Genomic DNA, 15,000 nt, shown 5'->3' with positions numbered 1-15,000 from the left:
TTCCCCTTCTCAGGGTGTGTTTCTCTGGTGGAAGCAGCCGGCGAGATGGCGGCTGATAACGGCAGTGTTGTGGAGCTGTTAGGGAAAAGATGAAGCGCGATCAGGGTTGAAGGTCAACGTTTATTTTAGTTCACCAAGGCGCGCTCTCGTTGTGGCGAGGCGAAAGCGCTTGTGCTTGCTTAACACGGCGCCGTGTGAATATGACTTGGAACCCGAACAATTGTTCGCCTCGGGTTGAAGTTCTGCTGTAGTAGAGCGCGTTCTTTAAACTTTTTCTCTCACTTCTTTCTTTCTGCTTCCCTGTAGCCTTTCACTTACCTCTATCTTGTCTTTTCCCGGCAATGTTTTTCTTATTTATCGTATTTCCTTGCGTACTTTCAATAACATGCATTCCGTTTCATCGCATATTCGCTTTATTGACACGAGCAGAAGGAAGGATATTCCCAATGCGCTGAAAGCCAAGAAGCCGAGATAATTGATGCATGCAGGTAATCAACTCATCTCTCTCCGTTCTCTCTATATGAATGTCTCCTACAGCCCCGGCGGAGCCATTGCTCTGTAAGTTTGCTGATGGAGGCCAGAAGAAGAGGCAGACCCAGATCAAGTACCCTCAGAATGGCCGATCATGGGCCCGGGAAGGAGAGGTGAGCTTTAAATACTCAAAGGGGGTCCAGGGAATATCCCTCCCCGACTAAGTTCTGCCTCGGCAGCAGTTCATTTTAGAGGCTCTCTGTCTGTCTGTCTGTCTGTCTGTCTGTCTGTCTGTCTGTCTGTCTGTCTGTCATGTCCGTTTTGATGATCTGTCCATCTGTCTTTCTGTCTATCTGTCATGTCAGGGGACTCTCTAAATCGACGCCACTTCGACCTGGGCGGGACTTTACGTCCTACGTCACTCGCTATGGGTGTGCATGTGTGCGCATAGCCGTCACTCGCGATGGGTGTGCATGTGAGAAAGGTTTTGGCTTTAGTGTCTATGGGTTGGTAATAACGGTTCTGATGATTTTTCTGATGGAAAAGTGGTCTTTTATTTCCATAATCTTTGTTCAGTGAACGCATAAACCCGTTTGTTAGTTAGCAGTTAAACAAAATGCGATCTCTTTGTTTACAGTTACCTACGACCAACTGATGATTGGGGGTTCGATTCCCTAGTGATGCAAGGTTTTTTCTTTCATTTTGGACTGCACACACATCGCGAGTGACGGATACTCGCACAATGTACACACATCACTGTCTTTACAATTTCTAGGCAACCGAAGTTTAAAGATTGCCAAGTGGTTTACTGTTGATTCGCATGTACTAAGACCTGATGGGTTAGTGATTAGATAACAACTCATTAACGCGGGGATAAGGGGTTCGATTCCTTAATGAAGCTAACTTTTTTCTTTCATATTGGACTGGATGTTTGCATGCCATTTTGCGTAACTTGTAGTTTATGATGAAGAAATATTTCTTACAATAACAAAGTCCAAAGTTTTGATGACTCCTTTGTGGTTCTGCTCTAGTCTTATTATAGTCTTGAAATGTCTACTCTTCTATACAAATGTTATGGTATCAGCTGCTTTCATGTTCATTTTAGATTTCACTTCACTCCCAACAATTCCGTTTGTGAAATACAGTCGATTAAATGTGTTCTTTTAATCAAACATAGATTAAGAGATTGCAACATAAAATGATCTCTGTGTGAAAATGAACTGATGGATTGTCTTTTGGACGATAAATCAATTTTGTTTATCATCATCCGGAGTACTCTATAAAGAGGAGTACATTTGGATCCATTTGCTAACTACAGCTAACCACAAGCCAGACAGACGCCAATGCAGTCGTGACACACAGACAAAAATCACCTGACCTGTGTTTTACTTATTCTTGCTCCTGATCCGTCACTTGAATCATATTCAATCCAGCCTGTAATCACACCTACGGCCTCCAAGGGCTCTCCATTATGGCGGCGAACGAACAGAAACAAAGCAGAATCCCACCCAGGTTATGTAAGATTAAGTTAAGAGACAAAAGCAAATAGCAACGAGTTCAAAAGAATCAATCACCTTGTCGGCCGCGTCTGTGGAATGAGCCGTTATTTAACGGCTCTGTTTTCCTCTTTTGTCTTGGGCCAGAAACAAGCCCATTGTGGCCTTGTGGTGCAGGAGCTAGATTGGGAGGGATGGGATGGTGGGGGGGGGGGGGGGGGCTGTACATGCATATGGAGGCCAGGTCTTCAGGGTGGCTGATTGAGACATCTGACCATGGGGGTGCTGTGAGGCGTCTCGTCTCGTCTCCCCCCCCCCCCCATCTCCCACCCCTCTCTCCCAACCATCCTCTCTTACCCAGTCAGCCGGACCTAATCTCTCACTAAATGAGTCTGGCCGTGGGATGGCCACACACACACACACACACACGCACACACACACACACACACGCACGCACGCACGCACGCACGCACGCACACACACACACACACATACACAAACGGGCATGTTCCATTCTCACATGGTAAGTCACACACATCAACACAGGCACACTTCAAACACATACGCCCGCATACATACAGACACATTCAGACATGGCACGGACATTAACAATTAACCTACAAACACACACGCAAACACGCACACATCTGCGATCTCACAGAAGGAAACATGTTCAATCTAGCTTCCAAATATAGGACTCATTTACCAACTACTTGCCCATTGCGCAGATGTAAAATGTAGTGACACGGTAAACATGCATTAATGACCTCAATAATCTGCTCAGTCACATAGGCAGACATTTGTAACTGTGGGAAACATGAAACATGCATTTACACACATGTTCGCCTGCTCTCGGTCTCTCTCTCTCTGTGTCTCTCTGTCTCTCACTTTCTCTATTTCTCCCTTTCTCCCTTTCTCTGTCTCTCTGTCTGTCTCTCTCTCTCTCTCTCTCTCTCTCTCTCTCTCTCTCTCTCTCTCTCTCTCTCTCTCTCTCTCTCTATCTCTCTCTCTCTCTCTCTCTCTCTCTCTCTCTCTCTCTCTCTCTCTCTCTCTCTCTCTCGCTCTGTCTCTCTCTCTCTCTCTCGCCCTCACACAAACATATATGTTTTACCCACAAGCATAGACACACAGGGGCTGGCCCAGGTGGTACAATAGTTAACACATATAGATACACTATGTCGGGGCTCCCCGGTGGCTCACCAGGTAGAGCGCGTACCATATAGGCTCAGTCCTGAACGCAGCGACCCGGGTTCGAGTCCTGCCCGTGGTCATTTGCTGCATGTCCTCCCCTCTATCTCCCATACCCTCCTCTCCATCTCACTCTGTAATAAAGCATTAAAATGCAAAAATAAATCTTAAAAAAAAAAATATATATATATATATATAGATACACTATGTTGCTGTTGATGTAATTAAGCAGCGCCCAGGAAAGGCGTTTCGTACACAGCGTTGATGAGGCAAATTGTTCTGTGCAACAACAAAAAGGCTAATTATTCTATACTAAAATTATCTACAACTTCGCCTTCTTACTCCGCTGCAGCCACCTAGATAATTATTTCTGTATAATATTAACCACGAAATGTCTTCAGTGTCTAGAATAATCGCCCATCCACCCCCCTTCAATCCACATGAGGGCTTATCTTTAATTCCATTTGGTCCGCGGACGGAAAACGAAAATAAATGTTAACAAAAGAACAAAAACTTAACATATTGAGGGAATGAATATAAATGTCAAGATTTGACACCTCATCGCTTAGCGAACACTTAGTGGACCGGTCTCAGATGATGTGTGAGGGCTGCAGAGTGGGAAGCCTGGAGTAAGGGAAGCAGTGCAGAGCCAAGTGTGGATGACCTCCTTGCCACCCGGCTTCTCATGCGTCTCTGTCGTCTGGATCTACCGGCTTCATCACGCGTGAACTCTCTTGATCGGCATCAGGAGACAGAGGATCTGTGACCCTCTTTTAATGCCTGAGGCTTTTCTGATGATTGTGTTAGCATATAGCAGTCAAAAAGTCGTATTTGAATTGACATCTTTTGAGATGAGCAGTCAGACTCGATTTCGTATCGTCTGGGGACGATTTCTAAAAGCTTTGAATAGCGTCAGTAAAGCCGAGTAAAGCCGTCTTGTTAACAAACAAAGGAAGGAAAATAATTATATAAAGAGTGGACTCAGTCTTTATAAAGTAGAGTGCTTTATGCATTCCAGTGAAATAAATAAAAACCAGAGACAGAGTGGCAAAAAAAAGAAAAATGAAAGGACAAGAAAAGGAAAAGAGCAAAGAAAAATACTCAATACAAAGTGTTGCCATGAAGAAAAATAAATGCATTTAATGCCAACTTTCTTCTGCCTGTAACCCATTCTCTTATAAAGATGGCTGTAGGATACAGGAATGTATCCGGAATGCACACACTGGCTTATTTATTCGATTGCTAGCAAGAGTCCTGAGGGTGTTATTCACTGTTTAGCATAGCAGCCTTTATGATTAGCAATGCATCGAAGATACCAACAATACACACGCACACCCACACACACACACACACACACACACACACACACACACACACACACACACACACACACACACACACACACACACACACACACACACACACACACACACATAAACAAACACACAAACACACATATAGACATTCTCTCTCTTCCTCTCTTTAAGGATAATTTGTGGAGATTACAGGTCCTGGCCAATGAAGCATGTAGTGATCTAAACACTAACCACAACTCAGGCACACTGGCAAAGGCAATTAATGTTCCCTAAATAACCAGCCGTGTAAGCTTATTTTGCATTGCTAATTTATATAGGGCGAGTTATAAGTTCATCGTTCCTGAATGCATTGTCAATTCTCTTTTTTCTCCCTTTTGCTCTTTCCCCGTGCCTCTCCAGACTGGCATGGCCTTGACGTATGATCCAACTGCCATGCAGAACGGGTAAGAGAAAAGTCTCCTACCTCCCCCCTCCCTCTCTCCCTCCCTCACTCCCTCGATCCCTCCCTTTCTACTTCCCTACCTCCCTTCCTCCTTCCCTACCTCCTTTCATCCCTCACTCCCTCTCTCCATCTTTCCCTCCATCCCTCCCTCCCTCCATCCCTCACTTCCTCCACCCTTCCCTCTCTCCATCCCTTCCTCCATGCCACACCCCCTTCTGGCCTTCCTCCATCTTTCTCTCTTTCTTTCCTCTTGGACTTTAAACACACACAGTACTCCTGTATCCTACGGCGGCCTCATTAACTTCGCTGCTTTTTTAATAAGCAGCTTTGGCACAACCCTCTCAGAATGTAAAGTTTACTAAAAGGACAAACCTGGAGTCAGGAGTCACCCAGACGACAAATTTGTGTACGCACGCACACACACACACACACACACACACACACACACACACACACACACACACACACACACACACACACACACACACACACACACACACACACACACACACACACACACACACACACACACACACACACAATCCAGATGGAGTGAAAGTCTTTATTTTTCATATTTACCCCCCCCCTACCAAAAAAGAAAAAACTGGTATCAACGGGCCGTTTATTCATGCAGGTATGCAAAAAACATGCAAAATGTGTCAGTGGCGGAGGTTGGGTCCAGATAGATTTAACTTGGGCAGGCGGCTGTTGCAGCTCCTCTGTAAGTCTTTCGTCAGCAGCAGCGGCTGCCTCCCGCGCTGCTGTTCCTATGCTGGCAGCGTAGCCTGCCAGCCGGGAATCTGGGTTGGCTCGACGGAGGAAACGCGAGCTGGCAGACACACCGAGGTGGGGGGGGGGGGACACTTTCAGAGGAGGAAGGCCCCACCCTCACTCCCACACCCACACAAACACACACACAGACTAAGACACAGACACACACAAACACACATACAGACAGTCGCACACACACACACACACACACACACACACAAACACACAGACACAACCACACACACACTCACACACACACATACACACACACACACACACATGAACACACAGACACACACACACACACATCCCAACACACATACACACACACATACACACATACACAGAAGCATCCACAAACACACACACAAACAGACACACAGACACACACCTCCAGGGAGAGCATGCGTCTTCTCTCCTACCAATTACCTAACAGCTCTTCGCTCCTCCTCCTACTCCTCAAGTCTCTCTCGGTGAATCGTCTCCCTCCTCACATCCTTAAACGCCCCCTTTGTCCTTTTTCTCCTTCTGCAGTATTTCTGCAACTATACTCTGTATTCTCTGTAACTCTATAACTTTGTCTAATGCCGACGTGCTACCTATGTACTTCCATATGCGCTGGAGTATTCCCTATACCTTGCTTTGCTCCTTCCCTCTGTCTTTCATTCTTCCCTCTCTCTTTCTTTCTCCTTCTTTAGTCTCTATTACTTATTTAATTCAATCATTCTCTCCTCTCTTCTTCCAAACCGTCGTTACCTTAAGCTGCCTTCCTGTCATCCATTATCTGAATCCTTCCTTCCATTTCGGTCTTTTCCTTCCCCGCCTCCTCTCTCACTTCCTCTTCCTCACTGCGTCCCCATGTGGCCCCAGATTGTGTCAAACCTTCGTCACTATCATGCTCATGCCCTTGTGCCCTTGAGCACAAGCCTCCACAACCCTCTCTTCCACTCATTACTCAGTAAATGTTCTGCATTATGAGCTTTAACGTTCACTTTCTCTGATCCTGGTCTTTATCGCTATCTCCCCTTCTCTCTCTCTCTCTCTCTCTCTCTCTCTCTCTCTCTCTCTCTCTCTCTCTCTCTCTCTCTCTCTCTCTCTCTCCTTCACTCTCCCTCTTTCTGTTTCTCTATTAATGAGTGTAATTATCGTCTTGAATCATTGAACAGCCTCTTCAGCTCTGTACAACTCTCGTTTGAGGATAAGGGTCTGTATCTTTGAACACTTGAGATTTTTGGTATGCTCCTCTGTGTTTTCGAAAGGCAATCCCTCTTGCGAATGTGTTGATTCATTAATGACCGGAGTTCACATTCTCCATTTCCTATCGTTGTCCAAACAGAGCCTTCGGAGATGCCTTTGTCTCTTTGGGGCCTGTGTGGTCATTTTTCAGTCCAGGAATCCTTCAATTCGAACACATTTTACGACTCGGGGGTCATACAAACAAAGTTTGTTTGCTTGTTTCATTGCATTGCAGCCTCATAGGCTATGCAGATATTATTATGCGTTATATCTCAGAGTATTCAAACTCAGGAAGTAGACCCTTCCCGCAGGCTTCCTTAAGCCCGGTTCTCGGTGAGGTCAGGCCGCAGCAGCCTCCTTTGCACGGCTCTTAATTACTCTGATATGCTAATGAGGCTTATTAGGGAGGCGAAGAGAAACCTTTGAGTAAAAAGGGAGAGCAGGTGGAGGTGAAGAGGAGGGGGTTGGAGGCAGGGGGAGAGAGAACGAGTAAAGCCCTGAGAATCACAGTGAGATCGAGGGATGCGGGAATAGCGGGAACACAACGAGGGCTGGATTTCCCCCTGTTTGTGTGTTTGTGTGTCTGTTGTTTGTGCTGATGCGGAACCGAATCTTATTGAAAACATGTGTCCCGTCGCGCCGCCGCCACTCTGAGCTCATAGACTGTCCCCCTCATTTATCAGGGTGACAGGACATCCCCTCAACCCAGCCTCGCATGCTCTCTAGCGCTTTCCTTTCTCGCACGCAAGTGTGTGTGTGTGTGTGTGTGTGTGTGTGTGTGTGTGTGTGTGTGTGTGTGTGTGTGTGTGCGCGTGTGTGCGTGCCTACATGCGTGCGTGCATGCGTACGTGTGTGTGTGTGTGTGTGTGCATGCGTGCGTGCGTGTGTGTGTGTGTGTGTGTGTGTGTTTGTGCGTGCGTGATTTGTGTGCGCGCTGCCGCCCCTTGTGTATTTCTTATCTCTCCGTTTTGGATCGCCATTATCTCTCTTTCTCCCTTTCGCCGTCTTTCTTTATCTCTTCCTCTAGATCATCTTCTCAGTGCTTCCCACACCCCCGGCCTCCCACCCACAGCCACACTCAGCCACACACACACACACACACACTCAGAGACACACACAAGATAACTACATGAATATCCTATTTATGTTTGCGCGTGTAAAACACGATAACGCTCAACAATGGCTCAATTTTTTATGTATGAGCACCGTGTAAAATCCATTATGTATGTATTATCTGTGGGAAGAATCCATTAGGGCTGTATGCATGCATGTATGTATTACAGATTCGAATGCATTATGTATATATAATGTTTTGTTTTGTGTATCATAACACACTTATGCAATTAGAAAAGGGGATCAAAAATGGATTTAATGTAAGACATTGATTCAAGACTAACACAACAGAGCGTGCACACACACGCACACAAACACACACACACACACACACACACACACAAACACACACACACACACACACACATACACACGCGCACACTAGCCCGTACTAAAAAAAACCAGCAGATAAGACGTGGGTGGTCTTCCTCAGTGAACCCTGGTCAAACCCCACCCAAGGAGGGCACTGGAGAGCCTATAGCCTCCTCCTCCTATAGTGATGTTGCGTTCTTAATTGTACGTATAGTTTATTGTCAACGTGTGCCGTTACATTGGCTATTGACAACGAGCTGCCTGCGGCATAATAGCCCTCATCAATAACCTTGGATCTGTCCTCTGTCTCCCTCTCTCTCCCTCTCCTTCTCTCCCTCTCCCTCTCAATACATATCACGCTAATGAAAAATACAATAAACACAATCAGGCAGCCCTATTGAACGGCGCGGCTTGTGTTCCAATAGTTTGTATTCATCAGTGGCAGTAATACAGTAGCACTAATGCAGGTCATGCATTACAGTAACAGTCATGAGAACAGATGGCTCCAAGGCACCGCCGGATCAGGTGAACTTGTGTTTTCCTAGCCCCCACCTGTACGGCACACAAAACACAACGCACAACTCTCAACACACGAAGAGAGAGTTTGAAGTTAGGCTGCTGATAGATCGGAGAGAGGCTAACCTATGTCAGAAGATTTACAGCTGGGAGAGGTTAAGGCCTGACCGCCACAGGTGCTCTCTGGCCTTTGTCTTCCATCTCCCTCAACTTTAAAGACACACCAGTCAGTCTTATTAAAGTCCTTAATTTCTCTGCTTTATTTCCACCATCCATCTGTATCCATGCTGGGATATAAACCTGTTCTCACTGCGGAGAGACTTTTAGTTCATTTGCTTTTCTTACGATATCTCTCAATCTTTTTAAAAAGGGAAAGTGAAAGTATGCACAGCAGGACAGGCGGGCTCGCTTTAGCTGTTATATTGCAAGTTAACTTCAGCCATGTAATGAAGAAAACCCAATGAGTACAGACACATCAAACCCCCCTAAACCACGGCCGTATCGCAAACCGGTCATAGCTCATGACGCGCTATCCTCTGCTGCTATGTTGAGGTTTGTGGCTCGTGAGGAACCAAGCGTAAGTATTTTACTCTTGTACTCATGTACTCTCATGGTCAGAATCAGAATTACTTTATTACATCTTATTGTACAAGTACGTACAATAAGATGTACCAAAAGTATTTCTGATGCTGATTCTGATTTCGCGGACTCCGGAGTGGCGCTGAACGGCTTTAAGCCGCCGCTCCGCCTCGTGTGCCAATCGCAGCCCGCCACCGGGGCAGCGTGCTGCCAAGTAGAGCATGTCATCCTCCAGGATTCCCAGGTCTCAGAAGAAGAGGCAGGACCGCACACACACACACACACACACACACGCACGCACGCACACACACACACACGCAGCCAGACGGAGCCCTGCCTCGTAGCGAGCACAGCCACGCGGGGCTGCTTAGCAGAACCGCCATGTAGGGGAGCCATGGGGTGCCCGTGAGCGTCTTAGCCTTCCCCCTTTGGTACTATTATAGTACATACATCACTATTTAGTCACTAGACGCGTTGATCCAAGGTGACGTACAGGCTTTACGGATTATTATCGTATTATCGTGCTGTGTATGGCGTTGTTGAGGAAAGAGGGCTTGGGCTGGGATTCCTGCTCCAGGAGGCCGGCAGACAGACAGGCGTTGAGGACCCACTAAACCTTCAGACCCCTCCTGCCCTTTGGAAAACCGTGCATCCTTGTTGACACTCGCAATCCCAACGAGCATTGTGGGTCGTCGTGCTTTTACCCGGTGCGAATGAAAATAACATCTGCACTTGAATGCTGCTTCAACTCAAGACTACCGCCCCAGAATAGTCATTTTGTTGCACACATTTACAGATTGTGTCGCTCGTGATGGCGTGTCTTGTTAAACGGGACAAAAGCCCGGTGTGTCTTTTATACTCGGCTGCCGGGGTTTTCACCATGAAGACAATGAGGACATCTTTTACCAAGCTGCACGCGTGCGGCTTGAAGTGTTTCCTGTCCGCCGTATCTATATCGGGACAATTTGTGAAATCCGTTTGGGAAATGAACAAAGGTGTTTTCTCTCCCTTCCGTTTCCTGGCTCCCCTCTGTCGAACGGGCGGAGCAACACTTGTGTTGCAGTAAGTGCTGTTTTATAGAAACTTGGCTGTGCTCAAGGTAGTACAGCAGTGTCTCTCGCTCGCTCCATCTCTCCCCCTCTCTCTCTCTTTTTCTTCATTATCTCTGCCCCCCTCTCTCTCACTCTCTGTGGGTCCCTCTCTCTACCTATATCTCTCTCTCCATTCTCTCTCTCTCTCTCTCTCTCTCTCTCTCTCTCTCTCTCTCTCTCCCTATTATCTCCCCTCTCTCTCTCTCCCCATTATCTCCCCTCTCTCTCTCTCTCTCTCTCTCTCTCTCTCTCTCTCTCTCTCTCTCTCTCTCTCTCTCTCTCTCTCTCTCTCTCTCTCTCTCTCTCTCTCTCTCTCTCTCTCTCTCCACCACGCTCACCACCTCCTCCTCCTCCTCCTCTTTGCTCCATTATTCAGCGCGCTGTTGGATCGATCGGGCAGCGGAACGCGGCTCGGCAGATGAAACATGTCCTCTCTGGATACACAATGATAAATAAAGCACTGGCAACCCCAGCCAGCCGCAGGGCCCCGGGACTGGGAATGGAAGAGGGGCAGGAGATAGAGAGAGAGAGAGAGAGAGAGAGAGAGAGAGAGAGAGAGAGAGAGAGAGAGGGAGAGAGGGAGAGAGGGAGAGAGGGAGAGAGGGAGACAGAGAGACAGAGAGAGAGAGAGAGAGAGAGAGAGAGAGAGAGAGAGAGAGAGAGAGAGAGAGAGAGAGAGAGAGAGAGAGAGGGGACAATGGAGAGAGAGGGAGAGAATGAAGAGAGAGGGAGAGAATGGAGAGAGATAGAGGGGGAGGGATGGAGAGAGTGAGGGGGAGAAGAGAGAGAGAGAGGGGGAGAATGGAGAGAGATAGAGGGGGAGGGATGGAGAGAGTGAGGGGGAAGAGAGAGAGAGATAGGGCAAGAATGGAGAGAAAGACAGAGAGAGTGAGGGGAGAGTATGAAGAGAGAGAGGGAGGAAGAGAATGGAGAGAGAAAAGAGAGAGAGAGAGAGAATGGAGAGATAGAGATAGGGAGAAAGGGGGAGAGATAGAGGGGGGGAGAGAGAGGGAGAGAGAGAGAGTATGAGGATACGGGAGAGGATGAGAGGGGAGGATGCAAAAAAACAGAAGGGCAGAGAGGGTACCAGAGATCCGAGTAAAGGTTCCTCCTCGATGCAGATGTCAGCGAGGGGACTTGGTTGCGGCGTGTGCAACAGCGTGCGCAGGTGGGAGCATGAAGTTGTTAGGGTTAGTCTTACAAAATGCTCGACTAGCTCTCGCTCTCAAATACACAAACACCTTTACAGTGACACATAAATTGTGTTGTGTTGGTGCAGGCAGGATCAAACGCTGCATATCAAGCAGGACGAAGTGTAGGGGCTCTTCAGAGTTGTCGCAAGTTCACACTAATGAGCGTTTCGCTCTATAACAGCCTTGATGTTGGAAAGGTTGTAACTTGGTGTTCAGTAATAGGTTAAAACCATACGACAATGTTACCAGACAGCAGTAAACAACGTCCTATCATCTGCATATCTCCTGGAAAATACCGATACATATACTTCTACGGCCCCTCTGACAATCACCATTTCTGGTCCCCGACAAAATGGGAATTTCTCTTTTAAACAAGTCTAAAGACAGATTGTGGTCAGATTAAATCATGGCGCTGGTACGGAGTTAGACAGCAATACACTTAACCAATACAGGTAGGCTGAGGATGTCGGGGGTCAGACCCAAACACCCAAACACCCTAGCCACTACCCATCCTATCCTTTAAAAGTACTTGGTGTACGATGTTTCCAATCGCTCATAGTGTTGCTGCGTCCAATAGCGAGCGAACAAAGCACACTGCTGGACTTCCCTTCTGAAGACACAACCAGACATCTGTTTAAGCCTATTGCTTCTTTTATGGACAAAACAAAGCTGTATTTCTAGCGAGACGTTATGTTAATTAAGCCAAACCAACCCCGGCTTTTGAGTGGATTCACACATTTAAACGATTGCGCTGAAGGGATTGCGTGTTCAAATGTTTTTACTGAAAAATTTGATCGGACACAGGCTAAGACACGCGCTAACCACAAGCTACACGCTAATATGCTCATGTTGTTTTGCTCTCCCCATAGGTTCTACTCCTCGCCGTACAGCATCTCTACCAATCGGATGATCGCACAGACATCCATCACACCCTTCATCGCTGCCTCTCCTGTTTCCACGTATCAGGTGAGTGCTGCTATTTTGGACCGGGCTGGTCTGAGCATCCTCACAGCGTGGACTGTAATGTCCTTGATGCAGCGACTGGGTTACACAATAGCAGCTCTATAGCTCCTGTACCGCCACATGCAGAGTTGTGGAGCTATAGAACATAGTGCATGTGTACACACATCTGCAGGATCTGGAACGCCCACCATAGAACGAGTGTGAGGCAATCATTCGGGTACACTTGATTAGGCACACCTGCTCGTTATGCGATTAACCAGACAGCCAATCATGTGGCAGCGTCTCAAATGTGGCAGCTATGAAACATGGGGGATCTAAGTGAATTTGACCAATTTCTGATTTTAGAAATGGACTAAAAGGATGGAGAATCTGGGCGCAGAGCACAAGAGCGGATGAATGCAGACATCGCAGCTCGAGTTTATGACAAACCTCTGCTCCCCCTGGGATATATACCATACAGCACAGGCACAAAAGATTTCAGTTTTTCAGCAAAAAGTACCCCTACCACCTCTCCCCAAAAAAGGGCCTTTGACCAGTAATGTGCGCAGAAACCTTGTTTAAAGCAGAGGTCCAGGGAGAAGGGTTGAGGTGACCACCAGAGTGTCGGTCGGGCGCTCTACAACAGAGCTCGCTGTGCAGGGTGCATCACTGACCACAGGTTCAATCGAGTTAAGAAACTGAGCAAGAAAGGTAAAGCTGGCACTCGATAAGCACGCCTAAGACCTTGTTTTGCTCCGAGGCATTAAGTCCAGATTCAAATCACACTTTTCTCCTCGCCTTCACCCAAAGCGACTCCCGGTGAATACAGATCCCGGTCATCAGAGAGCCGGCTGGGATTAGGCCTTGATGCGGCAGGCTTTTCCCCAGGTAGACCGGGGGACAGTGTGGTTCAACCCTGTAGGAAATTCTTTATTAGGTATTACCCCTTGAGATGCAATCTCGATTTCAAGGGGTGGTCCTCAAAAACCGGGAGACTTTCAGTTCATAAAGAGAAACACTCTAGCTGCTACACTATTCCGCCCCACCGACCGATTCAAATCTCCATCCTTGCGATGTGAGACGGTCACACACTGAGCGGCACTTAAAATGGCCTTGATGCATGTTTCATGAACTGCGCAGACAGACACTGGCCTTAACGTTTATCGTGGCCGTTTTGCCTGAACAGGGAAGTTTGCATGGCGGGAAATCGCCCTATGAGGCAGACAAAGATTGGGCGACTATAAGGTGATAGTGGTGGCCTGTTTCACTGTTCGCCTGTTAGGAAATTGGCGCAGGGGAAACCGCTGGAAGATAAAAGTGCAGATATTTTGTCTTTGATGATGAAACGTCTGTTGCGAGTCGGTAATTGTCTGTGTATTGCTCTGTGGCGTCTCTCTCTCTCTCTCTATCCGCCTGTAATTACAGCATCCCTGATACTGGAACTCTCAACCCATGGTGTAATATTCTTTAATGTTACGCAGGGAGCCGGGCTTTGAAAGAAAGGGGGGCTCGGGAAGCCAATCGGGTTGCGGCTAAACATTCATTTTCTCCTTGCTCTTTTCTTTTCCCTGTCGAATCTCCACGTTTCAGTCCTTTTATCTTTGTGCGTTCGCTGGTCCGCTTCCGCCCCCTTCCCCCCTGCCCCCCCCCCCCCCCCCACACACACACACACACACACACACACACACACTTTGTTCTCACACTTTTACATTTGTTTTATTCCACTTCCTCTCTATAATCTATTTTCCTCCTCCTCCTTGTTTTCCCTTTATCGCCGTGCACGCCAACATGGCGTCGGTGTAACATATTTTACTTCTCTATTTCATCTGCTTTTGTGCTCAGCGATCTTTCATCCTTTGAGTCCATCGTTCCTAGTATCGTACTCCCTAATGCTCCGATATCACCGCTCCTTCCCTCCCCTCCGCAGGTGCAGAGCACATCCTGGATGCCTCACCAGCAGTATGTCATGCAACCAACTGTAAGTATTCAGATGAAGGTGACTTTCCCCGTTCTTCAGGGCAGTGTATCATTTCAATGGGACCGCTGTTCACAGTTATGTACAGATCATGTGTTGGGGCATCTTTGCTTTTCTGTTTATATTTTATCGTGGTATCTGAGGCATCTGTCTTTAACACTGACAACCTATCAGGTGAAAAAAAAATGATACGAGTGATCCATCATAGTGGCATGGTTCACTAGATGAAACAATACCAAAACACGTGAGCTAATTGAATGCAGATCACATTTCCGAAATTGGCATTTAAACTTCCGAAAATGTGTAAATTTGATTGTGTTATAATCCGTGTTGAACAATGGTGGAGTTTTTCCCAGAAT

The 15,000-nt window shown here is 47.2% G+C and overlaps 1 protein-coding gene across 3 annotated transcripts in view; it reads left to right on the top strand.

Annotated features, from left to right (window-relative positions):
• Positions 1–15,000, top strand: part of LOC130392218 (RNA-binding motif, single-stranded-interacting protein 3-like) — a 162,597-nt gene that overhangs the window by 134,607 nt on the left and 12,990 nt on the right. For all 3 annotated transcript variants that reach the window (XM_056602676.1, XM_056602678.1, XM_056602677.1), the window contains 4 exons: positions 538–644; positions 4,871–4,914; positions 12,594–12,690; positions 14,594–14,644. In XM_056602676.1, the coding sequence (XP_056458651.1) occupies positions 538–644; positions 4,871–4,914; positions 12,594–12,690; positions 14,594–14,644 (299 nt within the window). The remainder of the gene's footprint in view (positions 1–537; positions 645–4,870; positions 4,915–12,593; positions 12,691–14,593; positions 14,645–15,000) is intronic.

Source organism: Gadus chalcogrammus, chromosome 11 (genome assembly GCF_026213295.1).
Source record: "Gadus chalcogrammus isolate NIFS_2021 chromosome 11, NIFS_Gcha_1.0, whole genome shotgun sequence".
Taxonomy (NCBI): Eukaryota; Metazoa; Chordata; class Actinopteri; order Gadiformes; family Gadidae; genus Gadus; species Gadus chalcogrammus.
Note: the sequence above shows the minus strand (reverse complement) of the source record. Positions and strands in the feature narration are given on the sequence as shown.